Below are 24,608 nucleotides of genomic sequence, written 5' to 3'. Positions count from 1 at the left end.
CATCCGCGTAGCGCAGGTTACGCCCATGACGAGCTCAGCTCGTCATCCGCCCCGAAGGGGTTAAATAGAAATCCAAGCAATGATAAGAAAAGGGACGACCAAAAGCCCACGGTAAGTATTGGTATTGTCCACAATAGGTCCTTTGCCAGAGTACAGCCACGGCCGTCTGCAGGAAAAACCTGAAATTACTTTATTTACTTCCAAATCAAACTATTACAGAATAATGTATGGTTTAAAATAAACTAAGCAGGAACCGAAGATAATAGAAGATAGCCCAAGTTAGGAAAGGTCTGCAACAACCAAGTCCAAAACCACTGTGTGAAACAGGAAAGCTCAACATATGTCACAAAAAAGGTAACAAAGTAGACTCCCCCAAACCTTCACTATCAGCCAACAGCTCAGTTCGCAACAGTAGTAAAAAGGGCAAAGTACTCACTGCTGTTGAGATCAATCAGAAAGACTCTCTTAAGGTGCTTGTGGTATACCAGGGCAGAGTGGACTCTGGAGCAGGACTGGTGATCAGTGGTGAAATCACACATATCTGGGTTTCTCCCAAACAGATAATATTTCTTCTCATCAATGATCAGCTTCTGTAAAGGGGACAGTTGAAACATCAAATTAAACACAACATTACTTCAGTGAACAATGCAAATATTTTTTCATAAGTAGTGAAACTGGGCCATGGAGCTCTTTCCATGCACTGTAATGTATCGAAAACAGAGAAGAATTCTCTAACTTATTAAGGCCTTTTAACCTGTCAAGTTCATCTAAGCGGCTCATAAACACTCTTTTGAAGGAAGCTTTTACCCAACACCCAGTATTTACAATGTGCAATTCACAATACAAGGATGTATCTTCACGTAATGTTGTTGGTTAAAAAAATGGAGGTTTGTTTTTGCAAAAACTCCCAACAGAGTTAATAGCAAGATTATAAACAGGAAAATTGAGGTCTTCTTTAAAATAACAACCCTCTGTTTTGAATTATCTAGATATTGTTGAAACTATTTTTCTCAATATCCTCCTATTGAAACATCCTGTTCAAATGGTTAGAAGCGAGTTTGAGAAAGGTGATGACATTTTCAATGAGAAAGCAGTCAGGCATGCAGCAACAAATTTACAAGCCACCTTCAGCAGACTTTAAACTAAATCTAGAAATAGGAATAATTGAATTTTATTACTCAAGCTACGATAAATCAATGGTGCACTGGCAACACTGAAGTATGGCAGCAAAACAAAGAAATGCACAAGAAGAGGCAGTTGAAAAAATATTGGTAGAAAGTGAGTGAAGGCACGCAGGAGGGGGTCCTCCTTTTCGGAACTAAAGACTTCACACACCCAGCAAGCTAGGTGTCATGCTTCATCATATGGCCTTGCCCCAAAAAAGGTTGACCGGTTCCTCTGCGGGGGCGTCTCCTAGGAGGTTGGCGCGACTCCACATTTGGAGAGGAGATCAACTACGTGGTGTCTTTAGCGCTGGGGGAAACCGTGACAGTGCCTGCTCCATAACTCCCGGGTTCCCACTTGGCAAAACCAGAAACTTAGTAAACTAGATCTACATCATGAGATTCTAGCAGTGTAGATAGTTCCTTTCTTTTGGTCCTGAGGAAATGCGGAGTATCGCTTTGAACTAAAATAGCATGAAACATGTCGACCACGCCTGAGTAGGTTTGCTTTCATGGACCTTTGAGCCTGACCAAGCAATCACTTTTTGTTTTAACAAGGTGGGTTACCACTTTAATAAAATTCTCCCCGTGGACTACTCAACCTTTTTTAACATCACTTTAACACAGCTACACCACTCGCGTCCACTCCTTTAGGGCCCTCACACCCACAGCACCATACAGCAGGAACAAAAGATCCCCGCCAAAGAGCCCCTTTATGGGTGCCCGTCAGGTATTGCACCGCCGACCCGACGAGGGGCAAGGCCATATGATGAAGCATGGCACCTAGCTTGCTGGGTGTGTGAGGTCTTTAGTTCCGAAAAGGAGGACTCCCTCCCGCGTGCATTCACTCACTTTCTACCAATATTTTTTCAACTGCCTCTTCTTAGGTTTAGGATCTAGGAGAACTGTGCATTTCTTTGTTTTGCTGCCATACTTCAGTGTTGCCAGTGCACCATTGATTTATCGTTGGAAATAAGTATGGAAATAAGCACCATGCATGATGAATGACCAGTAATCACCCTTTTACAGAGCAGGTCAAGTAACTTAACAAAGTATCTAGATATTGGTATTGTTGTTTGCTTCTTCCATTATCTGCTGAAAAACCGGTGACTTTCCCCAATACAAAGCTGCACTAAAAATAGGCTATGTGGAAACTACAGGCTAGTGGTAGTGATTCCTCTAGTCCTGTGCGAACAGCTTTCATACCTGACAAAACATTAAGCTGCTTTAGCTGCAGAACATTCAGAAGATGGTTATGTGTTGAACCTGCCATGATAAACTGTATCCAGGGTAAACTTGTCGCAAGCAGTTATCATAGGGACAGAAATCCCACCAGAACAAAATGTGCCACTGAAGGTACTGACCATTACCAGGATACAAGGTGGCTACTGCGCCCTCATATCAATTTGTAAGTTAATTGCTGGTTTGCGACAAGTTATGGGTTTTCCAGGGTTTCAGACCTTTTCTGCCTTCACCTACGGCGGAAAATGTCTATGGGCAGTCAAACATCCTTTCTTTTCGCATACTGTACTGAAAAGCTGTTGTGGTTGCCTGTTCCTGATCTACAAACTATATTGACTGGTTCTAATCCAGTCCAACCTTCGCCTGCTAAACCCAGGGAGATGAAGAAAACAGGGAAATTAATTTCTTGTTGAATGATGGAAAATGTAAAATTTTAAGAAAGCTCACACAATTGTTTGCTGTGGCTTTGCAACAGTGTTCCCAGACTTGGGCAAATGCCAGACCTCTGGGCAAAAGGTTTTTATTATTACTCGTCTTCAAAAAGCAGAATTTAGCAGAGCCATCACAGAGAGCCTATTTACCAACGTCAGTGGCCTAGTTGCTGCCACATCACTTAGGACTGGAAAGTAGCCCGTAGACTCTGGAGAATACTTTTGTGGATATTTGTCCAAGACCAGCAATTAGACCCTTTAAAACACCAAGTTGGGTACTTCACTGGTCTTGACGCAGAAATGTGCCCAGATTTCATGTGACATTGCCACAGGTGCAAGCTGTGATTCTGATAGAATTGGAGCATATTAGGGGATTTAAGGTTATGCAATTGAACCAGAAGAGTCCTTTAAAATGTATTTTTTCAGTCGAATTCTTGATTTTTTTTATTTTACCAAGGGATGGTTGACATTCGCACCTCCTGGATTGTAATTTACTTGTAACTGTTTTTTCAGTAAATATAAAAACCATTAAAAGATATTGACTTTACGCTTTTGGTTACATTTCATTTTACATTTTTTAAAGGTAGGTTTTGCTTTCCTTAAAAATGTTGAAACAAATTAACATGAAATCCAGCTAAAGGTCGACATGGCAAGTTTCATATAGGTCTGTGCAGGTGAGAGATGTATGCTCTACAAGACAATGTCAAGCAATAGCAAAGGCAATAGTCTCAGGCGCTGTTTCAGTGATAAGAAGTATCAATGGCTTTGCCAAAGTGATTAGGGAGACACAATTTGTATTTTATCAGTGACCTGTAGGCAGGAGAAGGTAACATGTTAGGCAAGTTGAATCATTCCAGCTGTTAGACAACTGTTTTTTTCTTGGCATGTCTAAGGGTATTTCCTCTAAAAGAAACAATTAGATATATGGGACTAAAGCAACCACAGCAATTAATTTGGTTTGCGACAAATGCACCAATTTGTTTTACAGTGAGGAGCAAAAAAAAAAGGGTTGCTTTATATGTACAATACATGTATGAGGCTGAATGTGACAAGAAGTGTAATGATTGAGTGAACTTCTCTATATCTAAAATAGACCCTCACAGTTCCCCAAAGAAAGCACTTGTCAGGAGGGAGAAGTATACACCCAAACAGCAAGTAGTATGACAGTAAGACTAAAATGTCCCCTCTTGCCCGATCCAATATGCGACTGACAATCTCTCAAGATAAGGACTGAAGAGGGATCAGCCAAGCAAACTAATGTTTGAAGATGGTGGACCCATTCAGCCCGCTCTTTGATTATTAAAACACAAGACCTAAAAACTGATGACTTTACACCAGACGATGCATGAAGCAGTCATTTGATACCAACCCAACATTAGGTCTCTCAATGAAAAGAGAAACTGCACTTCAGTTACACCTAATATTCGATAAAACATTAACACAGAGCGACTATAACAAACTGCTGACAATCTTCTTGCAAGCACTAAAAAGACACGGGTGTATTAACAGAGCTCTCTCAAAATGAAAGCATTATCACAGTCAGACAAAATGTAACTTCCAAAAGGCGCTATGATTCCTTTATAACGCCCGCTTTGTTTAGCGTATGCCTTGCACCTCTTGTGGATGCCATCTTGTGAGGCATCTCCTGCTCTAACAACTTTATAAGCCCTTGCAGACAGTTCCATTAGGTGTGCCTTCCTGCGTCAATGCAACTGCCTTCTCAGAGACTTGACGTAGTGCACCTTCTCCTTGCACTGAGGACTATCTGGGTTTTACTATAGCCCTCCTTGTATTCATCCCGATGAGTTGGTGGCATTTCACCAATACCTCCAGTACCTTGGTGCTGTGATTTACATTTTCTTCTGCAAGATTTTTACTGTTTTCCATTCGATTTTGACCACTTCACTTAGGAAAGGAAGTCTTTCTTTGATGCCACTTCAGGTGGTCGAAGTTCTTTGTCTTTTCCTGTAATCTCCTCTACTATGCAGCATACTCTTCCCGTGGGACGCTTGCAGTAATCCTCGCATAAGATCAGGGTTGTGGAATTTAATAAAATATCTACTTGTCCATGGGGCAGGTTGCTTCATAAATCTACTTGACCTGTAACAAAATCCACTTGTCCCTTTGGTGCCATGTAGTGCAGCGACAAATTATAAAAACAACAAGTGATGGACTGAATGTGGATCAATGTCACACACTCCCCCAGTCAAAAGATCTGGGCCCAAATCCATCGCTTTTTTGCACTCCACACCACGCGACAAATTATGGCAGCAATCTCATTATGTAGGAGCTCTGATACAGCCTCTCTGATTCACGTTTCCTCAGATCTACATACTAGGGCTGAAGGGTGTGGTAAGCAATAGTTCCAGGGTTAGAATGCCCTTTTGAGTCTGTGCAATCCTACTAACTTGCATGTTTTAAGGGTTTTCAACAACTCTTCTCTAATATTTTCCCATGCTGAGAAATGTTGGAAATTTACTCCTGACAATGGCAGGCGTAAACCTTCTTCGAGTTGGGAAAAAAGTGGTTGGAGGGAAAGTGAACTTGGAAACACTCAAGACTTTTGCATGAGCAAATCTACACATGCACATTTGCTCATGCTAAAATGCAATCCACAAATATTTTCTATGGGTAGTATTTCTTGTCCTACGTCTGTAAATTCTTGGGAATTCACGAAAGCCTTAATGCAAGGACATATATCATGGGTTCACTTTTGGGACTCTTTAATAATGGGCCCCTAATTTGGCCTGGTGTTGGCCATGACTTTTCGCATTTATTAAAATTGTCTCTCTATCGGCTGGCTTCACAGCATTATACTCTTTCACAAGGAGCATATTGGCACACAAACTAGTCTTTTTCAGTTCCAGTAACTACAGTGGCAGTGTTTGCTTTTTGAGACCAAAAAAATGTTTTGCTTTTGCCAATGTTTTTTTATAATGGTGAGAGCCCGGTAGCTACGACACCAATACGTTTTTACAAAAATCATGCCAAAACAAGTCACACATTGACAAAACTAAAAAGCTGACCGTCAATTTCAGACCTACTGGCTTTGCCAATGCTGGTTTATTTTGTGTCCTATAATCTTATTTAAATTGGTTACACTGAGGTTTCATTACGATACGAGAATGCATCAACACATGTTACTAAATTATGCTGCAAAGAAATGGTACCTGAAATTTTGCAGTAGTTTAGCTAAATGTTTTTTTCCTTCTTTAATTTTTTTATGAACATTTTATTTTGAAAGCAAAGCATCATCAATCTTGCTTTCAAGCTTCTGCAAATATTTGCATCAAACCAGAGAGCATTATCGGAGCATTATACATAGCCTCATATTGCTAAACTTTAAAAACTTGTGTACACATTTTTATACTAGAACCACTGTCAGTAGTGCAGTCAGAGCTTACAACATTTACTTCGAGAGCTCGGCCTGATAATAAAGGCTTTCAGTTAATGAACCATAAATACAAGTTTGAACAGCATTAACATGGACAAAAATATTACCTTAACTGCAGACAGTGCCCTTCCCTGATCCATAATGTTGTACTGCAAACTGGCAATCAAAGGGTTTGTGCTGCAGGGGGTTGGGCCTACTTGTCCCAAGGACAAAATACACATTAAAACGTGTTGCCCTTAAACCCAAATAATATGTCCAGGGCATCGGGCTATAGGGATTCCACATCCCTGGATAAAGATACTTTATTTTTAGGTTTCGCCTGGCGCAGCTGCGCAGCAGCGTTCGCACAGGCGAAATCTCATGTTAGAAAATACTGGCTTTGGTCCCGCCTTCTCTTCCATTGGCTAGCTCCATAAATGGAGGCTAGCCATTGGAAGAGCGATCTGTCCGTCAATTGCGGAGCAGATTCGGGGGCGTTCCGGCCATTTTTCCTCATCCTGCCCCTTTGACAACGTCATGCGGCCGTGGGCGGGGTTTATTTTTTTTTTGTGCAAATTTGTTTGGGCCATTCCGTGGCCGACCGCCGCCGGAAGTCCAGGTCCAGGTGAGTGCTGGCCGTTCCCGCCGCCCCCCAAACTCCCGCTGTCCGTGCTTTTCCCGCCGTCCGTGTGCCGTCTCCCCTCCCGCAATTCCACCCCCCCGAATTCTCTAGTCTTCCTTCAACGTGGTCTCTTACTACAATTACTTTTGTGTGTTGTGTAAAACTTCAAATCGGATCACTGTGTTTCCAGTTTTTGTCCGAAACTTCTGTGTTTTCCTCAACGAACTTTGGAGATAATCATCTTGTTTTCTTTGGAAGTACATTGTTTTCCATTTCCATTTCCAACGCTGTCCCCTTGGCCCTTTTGGTCACACTTAAAGCACTGCAGTCCGACTTTTGCCTACCCGGAGCTCTTTTTGAGACTCTGGAGCGCCTCCAGCCACATGCTCACCACCTGACGCTAGAACTGGCACTTCCTGCCAGATCATGGGCTTCTGCCGGCCACTCATGTGCCCCAAAACACACTGACGTCTTCTCAGATATTAATATGGCACATGCCTCCGCTCTACTCTGCAGCTATAGCGCTTCTTTAGATTCTGCCAGCATGCTGAATTCAACTCCCTCGTTGATGCTGGAGTTGTATCTTCCCGCGCCAGCCAGCTCTCACGCTCCTTTTGCCAGAAGCAGCTGGCTGCAGGTTTTCGGTTTACAAAGTTTTAGGACACACAGTTGTGGAGTGTCGGTCCCCTTGAGGCTGAGCGATGTTTTCCGGGGCAGTTCTGCGACCTCTTCCGGTGCAGCGGTGGTTGTTTTATTCAGTATTGGCTGGCCGTGCTGCTCGTTCCAACCAATCGCAGGAGCTTGGCGGGAGGTGCAGCCAGACAGACACTCCCAGCGCGGCGTCCTGGCCTGTCCATCTCAAGAAACCCAGCTTTCCCAATTATCTCTCTCTGGTTGGCGATGGTTAGAGTTGGAAGCAAAGTAAAAGAAGAAGCCTGGTGTTCTTGGGGCGGTAGGTGAAGTTCACTCTCGGGTTTCTCCAGATTGTGAGGCTAACATCAGTGTTTCCGTGTTGTGGATGTTCCCCCGCCCCCCCCCCTCCCGCTGTCCGTGTCTCCGTTCCCACACCCCCTCCATTGCTCTCGTTCTCGTTCGTTCAACGAGGGTCCGCGTCGCATGGTCAGGTCGCTCACGCGTCGGGTCAGTGGTTGCCTTTGGCGCCTCTGGCGGTGAGTCCCCTCCCCCCCCTTGTGGATGCCATGGTCTGCTGGACACGCTGGCATGTTGCGGTGAGTGCCCGGGCATTGTCTCCCCCCTCACCTGCAGTCCCCGAGGCCGGAGGTTGTGTTTTGTTGCATGTTTTGTTGCCCCTGTTGAGGGGGGGGGGGGAGTGGGTAGGGGGGCAGGGGGAAGGCAGCGGCATTGGGGTTGGAGGTGCGTTGCGGCCAGAGCCGGGTTGCGTAGTTGTGGAGCTGGGTCGGCCCGGGACAGCTTGTGTGCGGCTCAGTGGATGGGTCTCCGGGGAGCTCTTGCACAACTGTTTATTTGTGGTAGCACTTCGGTGCCGTCTGTGCGACACGCTGGGCATGAGAGCCAAGTTCATTGTCCTTCTTGGGGGGTGGAATGGGCTGACTTCCATTGGAGGGAAGGCGGGTGCGCTTGCTCCCCTGCCCCCTGGCTGCGCTTGCTCCCCTGCCCCCTGGCTGCGCTTGCTTCCCTGCCCCCTGGCTGCGCTTGCTTCCCTGCCCCCTGGCTGCGCTTGCTTCCCTGCCCCCTGGCTGCGCTTGCTTCCCTGCCCCCTGGCTGCGCTTGCTTCCCTGCCCCCTGGCTGCGCTTGCTTCCCTGCCCCCTGGCTGCGCTTGCTTCCCTGCCCCCTGGCTGCGCTTGCTTCCCTGCCCCCTGGCTGTGCTTGCTTCCCTGCCCCCCTGGCTGTGCTTGCTTCCCTGCCCCCCTGGCTGTGCTTGCTTCCCTGCCCCCTGGCTGTGCTTGCTTCCCTGCCCCCTGGCTGTGCTTGCTTCCCTGCCCCCTGGCTGTGCTTGCTTGCCTGCCCCCTGGCTGTGCTTGCTTGCCTGCCCCCTGGCTGTGCTTGCTTGCCTGCCCCCTGGCTGTGCTTGCTTGCCTGCCCCCTGGCTGTGCTTGCTTGCCTGCCCCCTGGCTGTGCTTGCTTGCCTGCCCCCTGGCTGTGCTTGCTTGCCTGCCCCCTGGCTGTGCTTGCTTGCCTGCCTGCCCCCTGGCTGTGCTTGCTTGCCTGCCCCCTCGCTGTGCTTGCTTCCCTGCCCCCTCGCTGTGCTTGCTTCCCTGCCCCCTCGCTGTGCTTGCTTCCCTGCCCCCTCGCTGTGCTTGCTTCCCTGCCCCCTCGCTGTGCTTGCTCTCCTGGGTGGGTGTGTGTGGCTCTGGGTGGGTGTGTGTGGCTCTGGGTGGGTGTGTGTGGCTCTGGGTGGGTGTGTGTGGCTCTGGGTGGTGTGGCTGGCTGTGTGTGTGTGGCTCTGGGTGTCTGTGGCTCTGGGTGTGTGTGTGTGTGTGGTAGTAATTGCTGTCTGCTGAGCTCATCCAGTAGGGTAAAATAGGTCTCACATTTGCGAGAGATTAAGCTATTGGCAATGTAAATGACAATGCCATTTATTTATCTGTTTTCAAAACCAACACATAAATAAAAAAAAAATTCATTTACAATGCCAATAGCTCTAACTTTTGAAAAGGCGAAACCGTTGCATTGTAAATGCTTGTTCTAAACTGGTGCGGTGTCCCTTTGTAGTGTTTTCACGGTGAGTCTGGGGGCAAATACTTTACACATTGCCTTTGGAATAAGCCTGTCTGCTCATTCCACTCTATCAAGGGGTAAGCATGGGTTATCTAAAGTGTGTAACTCCCTTATCTGGACTAGAAGCAAGAGTCTCTACTTGGACAAGGTGCATACCTCTGCCAACAAGAGACCACCATGTGTAACAAACCCCAACCTTTGTTTAAGGGCGGGTGGTAGTATGCTCTCCAACTTTGCCTGTGAGTGAAGAAAGGCATTTCTTTACCCGGCCCAAAGATCTTGCTCAAGAATGGGGTTGGTAGCATTTTCTGAACCACCCTACTAGCTGCTAGAAAGATTGGAGGTACTTCTTAGCTATCCTCACTGCATAGTGCCCAAATGCAGTGGCCTGGGCAATTTGATATATGGGCCCTATACCTCGTACAACAGCAGGGAAAGGGATGTTGTAGTCCCCATGCTTTACCCAATCTTAGGGAGGTGTCTGTGTTCCCACAGCGCTCCATCTTCCCCCTTTCCCAAGATTAATGGGATTGCCCTCTAAAAAGCCGGTACAGTTGCTTAAATGCACCTTTTCCCTTTGTACACACAGGGCAGTGAAACAATCGTGAACTATTTTGACTGTGTCACTTATACCACAGGTGAAGGAGGGCCCAGGCCTCTGACAACTGTTCTGGTTGCATCTGCGAACAGCAATGTGGATAGCCATAATCAGTACTGCATCCCCTGCACCTTAATTTTTTGCAACAGTGAAGGAGGCCTGGGACGCTCGGCACGAGGGCCCCGTCAACAGCCACGAGCAACGGTTTGTTTTTAGCTTTTTTTTTATTTTTTAAAGGAAAAAAAAACTGCTTTCCCGGTTTTATTTAATTTTTCTACCCACAGGGGAAAGAGACAACCGAAAAAGCAAAAAAATAAAGCTGTAGTTGGGCAAGATGTGGTGGCTCCCCGGGCCCTTTCTGCCCTTGAGCAAGTCAAGGGATACAATAAACCCTTTAGGAATTTCCACGTAAAATGTAAAAACCATGTTTTTGGGCCCTCTTGTAACCCATAAACCCCAACCAATCTTCCCTAAAGGGGTCATGCTTGAAGGTCCAAATTTTGAATGGTTTGCTACAAACCAATTGTAGACAAAGGGGTAGTGGCAACCAACATTAAATGTTCAAAAATCCGAAGTACAGTGGTGTTAATGCTGGAGATATATATATATATATACACACACACACACATAAAATGTATTTTAGACAAATGTACACCAAGAGATAACCCAGGGCGTTTCTATATACCCCAGGCTTAAATTCTTAGGGCTTGTTTTGATCTTGCACTCCGTAGACCCAGTTACCACCAACAAGTAACTAGGTTAGTATCAAGTGCAATGCTAAATATTGAGAGGGCCCTGGGGAATTAAATTGCTAATAGATAAGATGTAAAAATCACATAATATAGCTTACGTTTTCTACTTTAAAACTTTATGCAACAGACAGCACTGATCAGAAAAAAATTACAACATCAGTTACTTTATATTTTAAGAATCAAAACACATAAGTGCCAAAAGGTGCAACAACTATATGGTGAACAGGGTTCACAAATGCTTTTATTTGTTTAAACTCATGATGAACTAAGGTCAAATATAAACCTGAAGGGTCAAAACGTACTGGTCCGACTACCATGCAGTCCTACTTCTCATTTAGTCATTCTGATTGACACAGTTGGAATTCCTGAGCAGAGAATACATCTAAACAAGCATTTGCAATGCAATAGGTCTCGCATTGGTGACATTTTGAGCTATTCGCATTGTAAATGACAATGCCTTTTATTTATGTTTAAATAACCTGCAATAATAAAAGGCAGTCTCATTTACAATACCAATAGGTCAAAGTTTTGAAAATGCGAGACCTATTGAATTGCAAATGTTTGTTTATATTGCGCTAGCTCAACCAGAATGTATTGGAGCGTTTTACATAAACACCAGTCACATTACACAACAACACATTAGTCATGGAGCGATTAACAGATTTGCCCAGAATCACAGGACGTGCTCACCTCATCCTACCGAAGCTTGCAGTGTTCATTTAATGTGTTCCAAGTACACACAAACTAATTAAATCTGCCTGTCTTGCGCTCTGCGGGCCCCAACACGGGCAGTAAGTAGTAATATATTAAAGCTCTAAATGTATGTCCTGAAATTTACACCTAAAAAGAATGATTTCTCTCTGCAAAGAATCCTGAAAGTAATTCAAGTCAGCGGAGGCCTCAGGGTGCCTGCACTCAGTTCGCACTATGCATGGGGGCACGCACATAGAGAGCGAGCTCTGCAGTTTAACTTAAAAGTGGTCAAGTGTCTCACATTGCCAGTCACTGTAATAAAGGCATTCACACTACCTGCTCATCCAGTCCTTGGCCTCTTTGTCGAACCCAAAGAATGATGCAGTTGTGCCTACTGCGATCACGGCCTCATGGGAAAGTGTGTAAAGTCACAGCTGTTAAAATATTGACAGACAAAAAACACGAGTATGCAGCGTTTGTCTGTGTGCATGTATGCGCTATTGGGGTTGTCGGACACACTGCACTGCTGGAAGGGGAGGCCCAGAGGACGTCCTGTTCTGGACGCCGGGATGCACCACTGAGCCCCCACCCCGTGGAGCTGTGACCGGCAGCTCAAGCTTTGCTCTCTGCAGGGGCAGATGCACAGTCCCAGGGCACAGCACGGGGACCATGGAGAACATAGCGCTGCGAATAGTTCAGCAGTGTCCGGTGAAATAATATTGCGGCACCACGAAAAGCTCAGCAGTCTCCAGCGATATGTAAAAAATCTAAAAAAAAGATACACATATAGGGTGTGCTGTCTGGTATTGTGTGAGCCCCAACTTTTCGATGGGAAAGCAAAACATACCGGAAAATGAAGCGCCGCAAGGAGTTTTAATGAGGCGAAAAACTCCAGGTTGAAAAATACTCAGCAGTATCGGGTGATATGTGGGCATCGCACATAATAAGGTACTACTTATTAAAGTGATCACGCATTAAGAAAAACAAGCATTTGCAATGCAATAGGTGTCACGTTAGAAAAGTTTGAGCTATTGGTATTGTAAATAACAATTTCTTTATTTATGTTTTGTTTTTGAAAATAGCTAAATTAATAGCTTTGTGTCCAGAACCTTATGTAATGTTGGGCCTTCTAGGCCAAATGGGATCAGGCTAAGGTCGAAGGGGGAAAAATCAGCAACAGTAATGACGTCCATCATATCAAAATCCTTGGCGGATATCGAAGGTTTACTAACATCAGGTGATGCCTCGGTCCTCACTGTGAACTATTTTATTAATATAAATAATATAATTGATGACATATTTACTGGAAAAAGTAATGGCAAGGCTGCCCGTGAAAAGGGTTGGTTTGACCATGCCTCGTACTTAGACCCAGGGATAAGAACATAGTGAAAAACCTGAGACACGAATATAAAATGGCACAATCTAGAAGGAAGCGGGAGCTTCAGCAAGAAGCATGGGATAACCTGTCGCAGGCGGCCGAGATTATTGATAGCTGCTTGTTTTGGTCTACGGTTAATTCCCCATTCCTTAAGGATGACAAAGTCCCACAACTTGCTTCTAATGTTAGTAGCGAGGCCTGTGTTACTCACTTTTCAGCTATATTCCAAGCTACAGGCCCCCCTGATGAGGAACATAGATGCTGGCCTATAATCCCTTTAGACATCTCCTTGGGCGAGGTTGAGTTTAGCATCAAGAACAGTAAGGGGGGTAAGGCCCAAGGACCTGACGGAGTACCCATTGATGTATTTAAGACCGTCCCACTGCTGCGGGGACCTATACTCACCCTGGTATTAAATGCTGCAGTTACAACCCTGATTCCACCTACATGGGGGGATTCCATCATTGTCCCTATCTATAAGAAGGGTGACAAGTCAGCAGCATGTAATTACCGTCCTATTAGCTTGCTCGACTCGTCGGTGAAAATCACGAGTAGAGTGCTGCTGTATAGGCTGGAAGAGTGGGCGGATGAATGTGGGATTCTTGCGAGTTCTCAATATGGCTTCAGGAAGGGCCGAGGAACACTAGATCAATGCCTGAATTTAGAACTACTAATCGGCAAGTAAACTAAGGCCAAGCCTGGTATTTTATATCTTTTCTTTGCCAATTTAAGCAGTGCATTTGATCTGGTAGACCACTCGATACTATGGCCAGTCCTGCTGGAACTTGGCGCATCAGAGGCTATTATTTTTTTCTTAGCCAGACTATATGACAAGATGCAAACATGTGTGCGCTTCGGGGCAAGTGGGGAATGTACCCCAAATTTCAGCGTCAAGCGCGGAATAAGACAGGGTTGTGTCCTTGCCCCTCTGTGATTTACCCTTTTTATTAATGCTGTTAATTCAGTCTTAAAAACAGTCCAAGCCGATGCACCACAGGTTAAAGGGTCCGGTGTGCCAGTCCTGCTTTATGCAGATGATGCTGTGCTTCTGTCCCGGACCCCCATAGGACTTCAGCGTCTGATGAATCGGTTTTCTGACTTTATTAAAGAAAGGAGGCTGCTAATCAACAAGAGTAAAACCCACACCATGACCTGTGGTGGCAGCAGCAACAAAAGCTATGCTTTTTTTATTGATGGGGGGGGAAAGTACAGCAGGTGGAAAAATTCTGTTATCTGGGTGTTACCTTTATGTATGATGGTAGTTGGACTCAGTAACTAGTAAATGTCAGGTCCAAGATGGTTAAAAGTGCCTATGGTATATTTAAATAGGCCTCTAAGATCGGCAACAGACGAATCAGGGATATGATGCAAATTTTTAAGGCAAGGAGTGTTTCTATTGCATTATATGGGGCGGGGCTGTGGGGATACATTAATGTAGGCTCCCTGCAGAGGGAAGAAAATAACTTCATCAAAAAACTTCTATGCCTACCTACATCAGCCTCAACTGATTTGATCCCTAGGGAAGTGGGAAGTGCCCACTTAAGTGACCTCATTTTACTAAGGCCTCTAATGATCTGGCGTGCAATTTGGCATAAGGAGGAGACAGCCTTTAATCAGTGTGTCATCAGGGATTGTCTCGATCTGGATAATTATGCCAAAATACCCTGGCTTAAATATATTGTCGACAGTTTCCAAGTTATCTACGGTCTTAATATATTGGTCGACCCATGTTCCGCCGGAAACCTTCCCAAGCAGGACATGAAAAATATCTTCATGACGTATAGAGCCCAAAAACGTCTAGTTGTCAATGGTCGCCTCACTTCAGTTAATTTTTTATAATAAACATATTGAAAGTGAAGGCTTCCAGCTGTATTTGAGCCTTGTAACAAGACCAGCCCATAGGTTTGTTCTATCTAGACTTAGACTCGGAATAGCTCATGTTTTGGTGGCTTTCCCTCAACCAAAGAAGCATCCAGCTGGACCCTGCAAATGTGATAGTCTTGCGAAACGGAGCACACTGCACTTTATGTTAATATGCAACCTCTATCTGAATGTAAGGGTTGCTTATTTGAAACCAATGTTTATAAAGTACGGTATTTATAATGTGGACGATGCCATGAAGTTGACTTTTAACATGAATTCTCCGGACATATGTTTTTATACCGCTACGTTTTGATGTAAATCAATTCAGCTTAGGAAAAGCATGATATTTTAAACGCTCACCTGTTTTAACAAATGTATTACATTTTGCTGTGCTTTTATGGTCATTGTGTATCATTTACCGAATAAAGCTTCATGAAATGAATAGCTTTGTCATTTACAATGCCAATAGTTATAACTTTCGCAAATGTGACACCTATAGCATTTGTAATGCAATATGTGTTGTATTTACGTGACTTACATGTATTGATATTACAAGTAACAATGGCTTAATTTTTTTTCAATAATTAATACTTAAATAAAAGTTATTGTAATTTATAATGGCAATAGCTTAAAGTTTTGTAAATAACTTTTGTGAAGATTATGTTCAGTGTATTTTATTGTGACAAAAATCCAAGAACAGAAGTGAAACATTAACATCTTTTTGTTACATTTGTAATAAAGCTTGAAACATTGAGAGAACATATTTGAACTAGGTGTTGTTGAATGGTTGCACAGATGGATGCTGTGGTAGCGCTGATTGATGTTGTGATGGCGAACGAGTGATGCTGTGGCGTTCAGTGATGCTGTAGTAGCGCATAGTGATGTTGTGGTGTGATGCCCCTGAGTGATGCTGTGGTGGTGCGGAGTGATGCTGTATGCTATACTTTGTTTTGCTATCCTAGGTTTTGGTTTTTTATGCTATGCGATGCTATCATATGCTTTGATTTGTTACGCTATGTTTTGTTACGTTATGCTTTGTTACGCTATGCTTTGTTACGCTATGCTATGTTTTGTTGTGTTTTGTTATGCTATGCTTTCTTTTGCTATGCCATGCTTTGTTGTGTTTGGTGTGCTATTATATGTTTTGTTACGCTATGCTGTTTTGTTGTGTTTTGTTAAACTATGCTATGTTTCGTTGTGTTTTGCTATGTTTTGTTATGCTGTGTTGTGTTTTGTTATGCTGTGTTATGTTATACTAGGTTTTGTTTTGTTACGCTATGCGTTGTTATGCTATGTTTTGTTGTGTTTTATTATGCTATGCTTTGTTTTGCTATGCTATGTCTTGTTGTGTTAAGCTATGCTATGTTTCGTTGTGTTTTGCTATGTTTTGTTTCACTATCCTATGCTTTGTTTTGCTATGCTATGTTTTGTTAAGCTATGCTTTGTTTTAGGTTATGTGTAAAAAACAGGAGTACAACCCATCAACCGCGTTGGTATTGGGGTAAGAATATGTGTTTAAACAAACAGTATCCCAACAGGTATCATTTACTTAGACAATTACAAAGATATGCAGAAACATTATCATTGTCCGACAAAAGAGACTCAGTATATCCGTTTATATGTGCCAGTGGCATCAAAAATGAACAAACAATTTAGAAAAGATAGTATTATCAGCACTGGAAGTTAAAATTACACAACCCAAGTTGTACTTGGTGCAAACATGGTGCAAGTGATGTGCACGACAGCGACGCAAGTGACAAACATGCTCAGTGTGAACGGCGCAACAGATAAAAGTGTACAATATTTACAGTGATACAGTGTGACTAGATCCTAGATAGGAAAAACATTGTTTTTGGTATTCGAAGGAGGTCACGTTGTAGGTAGCGCCTTTTGAATGGGTTGGGGAGTCGACGACGTTTCGATCTAATCAAGTTGGGATCATCCTCAGGACAGGGTTGTAGAATGGAACAGTGCTGTCAAATGTAAAGGGGTGTTCCAGGGTGTCGACTCAATCGGAAGTTGGAATCCGGTTGTGACCTGTAGGGCGTCTGTAGTCCCGTGTACAAGTAGAATCACGGACCAGGAGTAGGCGGTCAAGGGCAATGCCGAGAATTGCGATAACCAGGGGTTGAGTCTCCAGTATCTTCAAAGGTCCTTCCGGGTCAGTCGGGAAGCCTCGGGACGTAGTTGTTTTATGTTATGCTATGTTTTGCTATGCTATGTTTTGTTTTGCTATGCTATGTTTTGTTTTGCTATGCTATGTTTTGTTTTGCTATGCTATGTTTTGTTTTGCTATGCTATGTTTTGTTATGCTATGCTGGTGAGTGAGGTTGGGTGAGGGGGGTGCGAGGGTGAGGGGGGTGCGAGAGGGTGTGTGAGGGCGAGAGGGTGTGTGAGGGCGAGAGGGTGTGTGAGGGCGAGAGGGTGTGTGAGGGCGAGAGGGTGTGTGAGGGCGAGAGGGTGTGTGAGGGCGAGAGGGTGTGTGAGGGCGAGAGGGCGTGTGAGGGCGAGAGGGCGTGTGAGGGCGAGAGGGCGTGTGAGGGCGAGAGGGCGTGTGCGTGTGAGGGCGAGAGGGCGTGTGAGGGCGAGAGGGCGTGTGAGGGCGAGAGGGCGTGTGAGGGCGAGAGGGCGTGTGAGGGCGTGTGAGGGCGAGAGGGCGTGTGAGGGCGAGAGGGCGTGTGAGGGCGAGAGGGCGTGTGAGGGCGAGAGGGCGTGTGAGGGCGAGAGGGCGTGTGAGGGCGTGTGAGGGCGAGAGGGCGTGTGAGGGCGAGAGGGCGTGTGAGGGCGAGAGGGCGTGTGAGGGCGTGTGAGGGCGAGAGGGCGTGTGAGGGCGAGAGGGCGTGTGAGGGCGAGAGGGCGTGTGAGGGCGAGAGGGCGTGTGAGGGCGAGAGGGCGTGTGAGGGCGAGAGGGCGTGTGAGGGCGAGAGGGCGTGTGAGGGCGAGAGGGCGAGAGGGCGTGTGAGGGCGAGAGGGCGTGTGAGGGCGAGAGGGTGTGTGAGGGCGAGAGGGTGTGTGAGGGCGAGAGGGTGTGTGAGGGCGAGAGGGTGTGTGAGGGCGAGAGGGTGTGTGAGGGCGAGAGGGTGTGTGAGGGCGAGAGGGTGTGTGAGGGCGAGAGGGTGTGTGAGGGCGAGAGGGTGTGTGAGGGCGAGCGAGGGCGTGAGGGTGTGCGAGGGCGAGATGGTGTGCGAGGGCGAGATGGTGTGCGAGGGCGAGATGGTGTGCGAGGGCGAGATGGTGTGCGAGGGCGAGATGGTGTGCGAGGGCGAGATGGTGTGCGAGGGCGAGATGGTGTGCGAGGGCGAGATGGTGTGCGAGGGCGAGATGGTGTGCGAGGGCGAGATGGTGTGCGAGGGCGAGATGGTGGGCGAGGGCGAGAGGGTGGGCGAGAGGGTGGGCGAGAGGGTGGGCGAGAGGGTGGGCGAGAGGGTGGGCGAGAGGGTGGGCGAGAGGGTGGGCGAGAGGGTGGGCGAGAGGGTGGGCGAGAGGGTGGGCGAGAGGGTGGGCGAGAGGGTGGGCGAGAGGGTGGGCGAGAGGGTGGGCGAGAGGGTGGGCGAGAGGGTGGGCGAGAGGGTGGGCGAGAGGGTGGGCGAGAGGGTGGGCGAGAGGGTGGGCGAGAGGGTGGGCGAGAGGGTGGGCGAGAGGGTGGGCGAGAGGGTGGGCGAGAGGGTGGGCGAGAGGGTGGGCGAGAGGGTGGGCGAGAGGGTGGGCGAGAGGGTGGGCGAGAGGGAGGGTGAGAGGGAGGGTGAGGGTGGGTAAGTACAAGGAGGGGTTAGCAACACAATTTGGTGTCACTGCACTATGAAAACCAGGGTGATGCAAAAATATCTGGAACAGCATCCAGCTTACCTTTTCACAAACGCTGACAGTTTCAGACCACAGTCATTCTTTTACAGCAAATAGATAAGCATCAGTCAGTGCTTCGGGCATTTGTGACTTTTATGGTAAATCACCTCTAGGATTCTCCAATAAGTAGCTCGTGAGCTACTGGTAGCTCTCCAGCTACTTAAAAGTAGCTCTCCTGTGAGCATTCCAGTTAACTAAATCTGAAGCTTTTGCTTGGCTGAATTAATACATATATTCCAAAATTGAAATGTGTTCATCCGAGACAATAAGATGTGTATTTTTCAGAACTTTTAAGCTTGTTTGGAAATAAATGTTTTATTTTCCAAAATACATATGATGCTAAAATATATGTGATAAATCGTGTGGCACCCGGGGAAAAATATCTAATGTAATTGCCTTTGTGCCAGGGGTTGCAGCTATCGCTGCTATGTATTACCCATGTTAAGGCATTCCAAATTGACAAAACCTTTTTATGTTGCTTCTGGCAACCCTGCCTGATGTAATGCATGGAATTGATCATTGCTGGCAGCCCTGCACTGTGGTGACCACTACCAGTAATATAGCATAAGGTAGCCACTAATGTAATCTTGTCTGGTGCGGTCTTCATTACAACACTAACAATATTAGTAGCTCTTGATGATTGAGCATAAGTAGCTCTTATTAAAGAAAAGGTTGGAGATGCCACCTCCATCTGACAGTTTGGCACCCAGTGAACATTATTGTAAAAATCTATTTACTGGAGTTTCAAAATAGTTAAGTTGATGTTCCTGTTTTACGTAACTCAAATACTTTTGGTACCACAGAGCCCATTGTGCCATTTGTGATGCACGGTGACACTAGTTACCCCTTTACAGAACACCACTCGTCTACCATCTCGCACTACTATTCTTTCTTCCCTCATAGAACCCCATTGCCTACAAGCAACTATTGGGCCTTTTTAAACAGTGCTACTGTGCCAAGAACAAAGCAATTGGCAAAAAAGCAAAGTAATCATTGCCACTGTATTTTAACATCACCCTCTTTCACCATATTGACATGGAAAATACATACTAGTGTGAAAAACTTTCAACAAGTGCACAATCTACTTTAGAAAACACAAGTATGAATTTCATACCTCTATAAGTTTGTCTCCTTTGACTACATCAAGATGTAAACCAGGCGGAGGTTTGCCTGCCCTGTTGGGGAAAAAAGATAAAGACAAGAAAACATGAATAGTTAGCATTAATCTTAGGAACAACGGCAAACCGGACAGAAAAGTCAGATCTTTCTTACAGTTCTGTGGAAAGCCTTGACTATATCTAACTTTCTTTGTATGCAATCTCGAAGACAGAATACCCATAAACAACAACCACTTCCACCCCAAGGCCCCCCCTTCGCTACTCTTATTCCTCATTAATCAGCTGAGAAACAACTTGATACAATAGACTGGGAACACACCAAACAAACTGTTATCCGGTTCCCCAGATTCGAGGTCGCCCACCCTAGCAGTTAGGCAACTCCTCTCCTTACCCTTGCATCACATAGGCCCATGCACATGTGAGAAGTTCAAGTTACGGAAAGAAGTGTGTTTTGTAAACTGGGACAAGTACAGGTACGGAGTTTAGTTACATGGAACTCATAGTCATTAGCTTTAACCTCTTGAACGCTCACGACGAGCTCAACTCGCCATGAGCCACGGCGCTCCAGTGCTCATGACGAGCTGAGCTCGTCATGACAGCGCCCATTAGATGGAACGCTCACATGCTGGGCTGATTCCCCTGCTGTGCTGAACGTTCCATTGGAACGGGCGCGGTCATGACGAGCTCAGCACCGGGGCTCATGACAAGCTGACCTCGTCATGAGCATGTGGGCGCTGTACGCGCCCCCAGCACAGCGGGGGAATCCTGCCAGCGGCGAAGGGGTTAAAACAAAGTCAGTGGACTTTGCACACATTTTGTCCATATGTGCATTTTCTGTGAATGTGAAGATGGGAGCCGGGCTATATTGTATGTAGACAACTACAAGAAAAGAGATGTCAGCAGCCTATTAACACCACTGCTACTGGTGGGTCCACAGAGACAACGGACATGCCTAAGCAAGAAATCAGGCAAAAAAAATCCAACTTGTGTATACACTCATTCCCATGAACTCAATCAACTTTAAACAGATTGCTTGCCGAGCTAAAGAGTGCCTTGAAATCACAAAATGAACTAGAGCACGCACACGAGTAGCTGGTATAATTGTTACCCACTCAGTCTTAGGCACATTTATCTTGACTGGTTTAAGGCCATTTAAGGAGAGTTAAATATAACCCTAAGGGTGAGGGATAACAACACACGCAATAACAGCCATAAATGCTCTCATGGGCAGGCCTACATTACTTTCTATTCCAGAATGGACGACGTGAATGTGCTTTAAAATCAGATCACACCAAAACAGAGTGGCCCGTTGTAGTTGCGCTGCCACAAAACGGTTAGACTATGCCCAATAACAGAGGCTACTGTAAGATATCCGTTTATTATGTCGACGACAATGATGAGCTTTAAGGGGGCGCGTAAGGGACTTCTGCAATTTCCCTGTTGTGTCTCACTAACGCCATGGCTAAGACTATTTGATTAATGTGGCTTTCTGCTGCGTAGATGCCAACAGGAAGTGGGTTTAAAGCCCGTAATGAAGATTTACTGTACCTGGCCGAGGAGGGTTTGCAGTTATACATTCCTCTACAAATGAGAGACGGAGGAATACTAGAAACATTTAGTCCTGATGAAGAGGAATGAATTAATCTGGCCAAAACAAATTTAACGGACAATACTGTATTATGCCACCAAAAGCTGTTGAGCTTTAGAAAATCTTCCAACTTCAATATAACCATCCCAGTATTCCCGGGAGGCAACTCTACGCTCAGTATTAATGGGGGGGTAATGCTAATTGATCTTCTGGGGACAACTAACTAATGGGAAATATGTGGAAAACGCATTCGTTTAAAAAAAGTCGTTTCCAAAACACTTTTTTAAGCACCAAATCAGTTAATCAAGAGCACCGACAGAGAGTAATTGACGGTGAAATCAATTAACATAATAATTCAAGAGCCCACTACACAGCATTACATCTATAAATGTGGCAGATTAGGTTTTCTAGCCTGTAATTGCACAGGAGAGAGCAAGATAAGGTAGATGAATGTTTTCTTAATAACAATCACACCATTCATTATGGCCAGCAACTTCAGTCGGTTAGCTTAAGGTCAAGACAAATTTCTATCAAACTGGCAAGTGCATTTTAAATAAAGTGCTACTGTGCCAATATCAACACCTTTGTGTTTTTTATTAGTCCACATGATTACAATTTAAGAGTGGGTTTGTAGAAATGAGTGGGTCATCGACTGTGGACGTTTAGTGACGGATGGGGCTGAACGAAGTGGTACGCAACTGGACGACTGACTAGATGTGGAGAATAGACTCCTGCAGGCTACGACTGCAACAACAGTTTCACCTTGTCACTCATCTTTACCCACCCACCTGACTATGTATTCAGACACTTATTCAACCATCCATCCACTCACCCGCTCATGTATAGGCGCCCATCTGTGTATGGGTCTAGCGCACGCAACATGGACAGATGAAACCAGGGACAACACGAATACAATATTGATTTTGCATGGTCCCTGGCTTGACTCATTCATGTTGCGGGCACTGAGTCCAGCCACACAAGTGGGGGAAGTGTTTTATCGTGTGAAGTGTGAGAACGCGGAGTAATAGGAGATTTGTGAATCCCTGCAGATTCCCTAACTTTATCTCACAGAAATGGGAGGAACATGGTTGTTTTTTGCTAAACTTTAAGGTTTGAAGGGCACTGAGAGCAAGAAACAGTAAGGGGATGCACGAAAGCCAGACCACCCTGAACGTTTATAGTGTCATTGCAGCTTACAGAACTTTCTTTAATAGAAATTCCGTAAAACAAGTGCTAGCCAAAGTTTGAGGTTTGCAAGGCGTTTGGAGTAAAAACAAATCTGGTGTGGGATCGACATGAGTCACGATCCTGACTGTCCTAGGTGTCTAGCGATCAAAGATGTCTTGGATTGGTAGTTTTTTTCTTGGAGTGGCAGATGAGCTAGGGCCTAAATTGCACAGCTACCACACTGTAAAAGCCGTGAAGTGGTTCATTTCCTTTACTGTGGAGTTGTGCTGGGTCATAGCGTCTCACACAAGGTGCTGTATTAAGGAGGGCAGTGATCTGAATTACAGCATCAATGCCAGGTCTTCACCTCAGGTTTCTTTCTTCACCCATTGCAGAGACAGATACAGGCAGGGGTCTACAGAGGAAAAGGGAGAATGTCCATCTAAAGAATGCCACTTGGGCCATTCAAACAATGCTCAAGGTGGATAAAAGCAGGAAAGACAACAACCGAAGTGTGTGACTCTTAAGCACTCACTATTTCTTTGTTTAAGGAATTGATGACTTAAGCTAAAGCTATCGCATTCAACAATTCTTTGCCAGTAGACAGACCTAAGAAAAGTATGTATTTTACAATTAACTAAAAAATAACTTTCTCTGTACATGTTATCCTAAACCGCCATTTAGAATCCTAGACAACCTTTCCTATATAAAAGCCAAGGTAGGTATTGGATACAATGCGGACCTAGCATTTAAAGAGCAACCGAGCACTTGGAGGATAATAGGTTTGTTGTTTTAGCATTAGCGCTGCTGTACTAAGAACATAATAGTACAGGTTCTTAATGGACTATATTACAGAAATAATGTGATGAGGAAACAACAGTTTTACACTGTATTTTTATATTACTGATATTTTCCCATATACATGGCGATGTAGTGACCTAAAGAGAAACACAAAATGTTTTTTAATTCAAGTGAGTACGTCGAATTCACAACCTAGGTTACAAAACAGGCAGATGAAGATGGTGCGACTCGCCCAAAAATACACTATTTGGGCAAAATAAAGCAGTCAGGTCATAAACAGACGCAGGCCATATCTTCCTATAAGTCATGCCCGATTAACAGCCATTTTCCCGCCTCAGTTACGAGCGAAGATCCTCAGAGGTAGTGCGCCTTTTGTAATAACAAATAGCCCTAGTGTAAACAAACTGCTTCAGATCGTACATCCCAGCATTACTGATTCGGTAAATACAACTTTCTAAAATTAATATCGTTCAAAAGGTTATTCTAATTATCAAAAGCTAGGAACAGACCGGTTGTACCAGAGGGCACAAAAGGTTTGCATCGGTCGTTTGTTCATAGTCGCCTGAGCAGGCAGGAAGCAGTCCCAATTCATTGACTTTGCAAGTGACCAATCTTCACAAAGAGATAAACTGATCTTTGTACGAGACTTGGCTGACAACCTGCTTGCCACATTTCTCTCCAGAAATCTTTCACAACACAACTCTAAACTAACCCTCCAGGAGCTCCACGCTTTGCCTTATTATTTCTAAAGATGCCCTGCTCACAGCAGATCATTCTATACCAGTAAATGGGTCCGAACACTACCTCATCCCTTTCTCACTTCACCGCTCATGTGGTAATCCTGGGATATCCAAAAAGGCCAACTACCTGGTTTTGCAAGGGGCGTGGTCTCACCAGCTGCAAGATGGCCGCACCTTGAGTGGGCTCTGCTGGCCGAGCGAATCACCCGCCGTAATCCAGGTGAATGCAAAGATTAATCTGAAATATCGCGTGTGGGCTGGCCGGATCAACGGGGCACTTTCTGTGGCCTCTTTGACCCCCTATCTACCATAGTGCTGTCGTTCCCAGCTGAGGGCCGCAGGCGCTGGCCGAGCCATGTGGGCTGTGACGGAGGCTGGGAGCGGTGTTGCCTCAGAGCGCTTTCGTGGACCGTGGCGCTGTGACCCTGTCGCTGCCCCTCGCCATGCTACGGCTAGTGCTGCCTGTGCCCTGGTGACGTGCCTGGCCGGGGCCGTACCGTCTTACCTGCCACGGAGCGCGTGGAGCTTTCCTGCA

The 24,608-nt window shown here is 45.5% G+C and overlaps 1 protein-coding gene and 1 non-coding gene across 2 annotated transcripts in view; both read right to left on the bottom strand.

The window, feature by feature from the left end:
• The window catches only part of PPP1R8 (protein phosphatase 1 regulatory subunit 8), a 122,599-nt gene that overhangs the window by 81,710 nt on the left and 16,281 nt on the right, over positions 1 to 24,608 (bottom strand). Inside the window, exons 2-3 of the mRNA XM_078682503.1 lie at positions 19,774 to 19,834; positions 437 to 590 (exon numbers count right to left, since the gene is read on the bottom strand). Coding sequence (XP_078538629.1) covers positions 437 to 590; positions 19,774 to 19,834 — 215 coding nt within the window. The remainder of the gene's footprint in view (positions 1 to 436; positions 591 to 19,773; positions 19,835 to 24,608) is intronic.
• LOC144825874 (small Cajal body-specific RNA 1) lies at positions 10,776 to 10,905 on the bottom strand. Its single transcript, XR_013609640.1, has one exon.

This window comes from Lissotriton helveticus, chromosome 3_1 (genome assembly GCF_964261635.1).
Source record: "Lissotriton helveticus chromosome 3_1, aLisHel1.1, whole genome shotgun sequence".
Taxonomy (NCBI): domain Eukaryota; kingdom Metazoa; phylum Chordata; class Amphibia; order Caudata; family Salamandridae; genus Lissotriton; species Lissotriton helveticus.
Note: the sequence above shows the minus strand (reverse complement) of the source record. Positions and strands in the feature narration are given on the sequence as shown.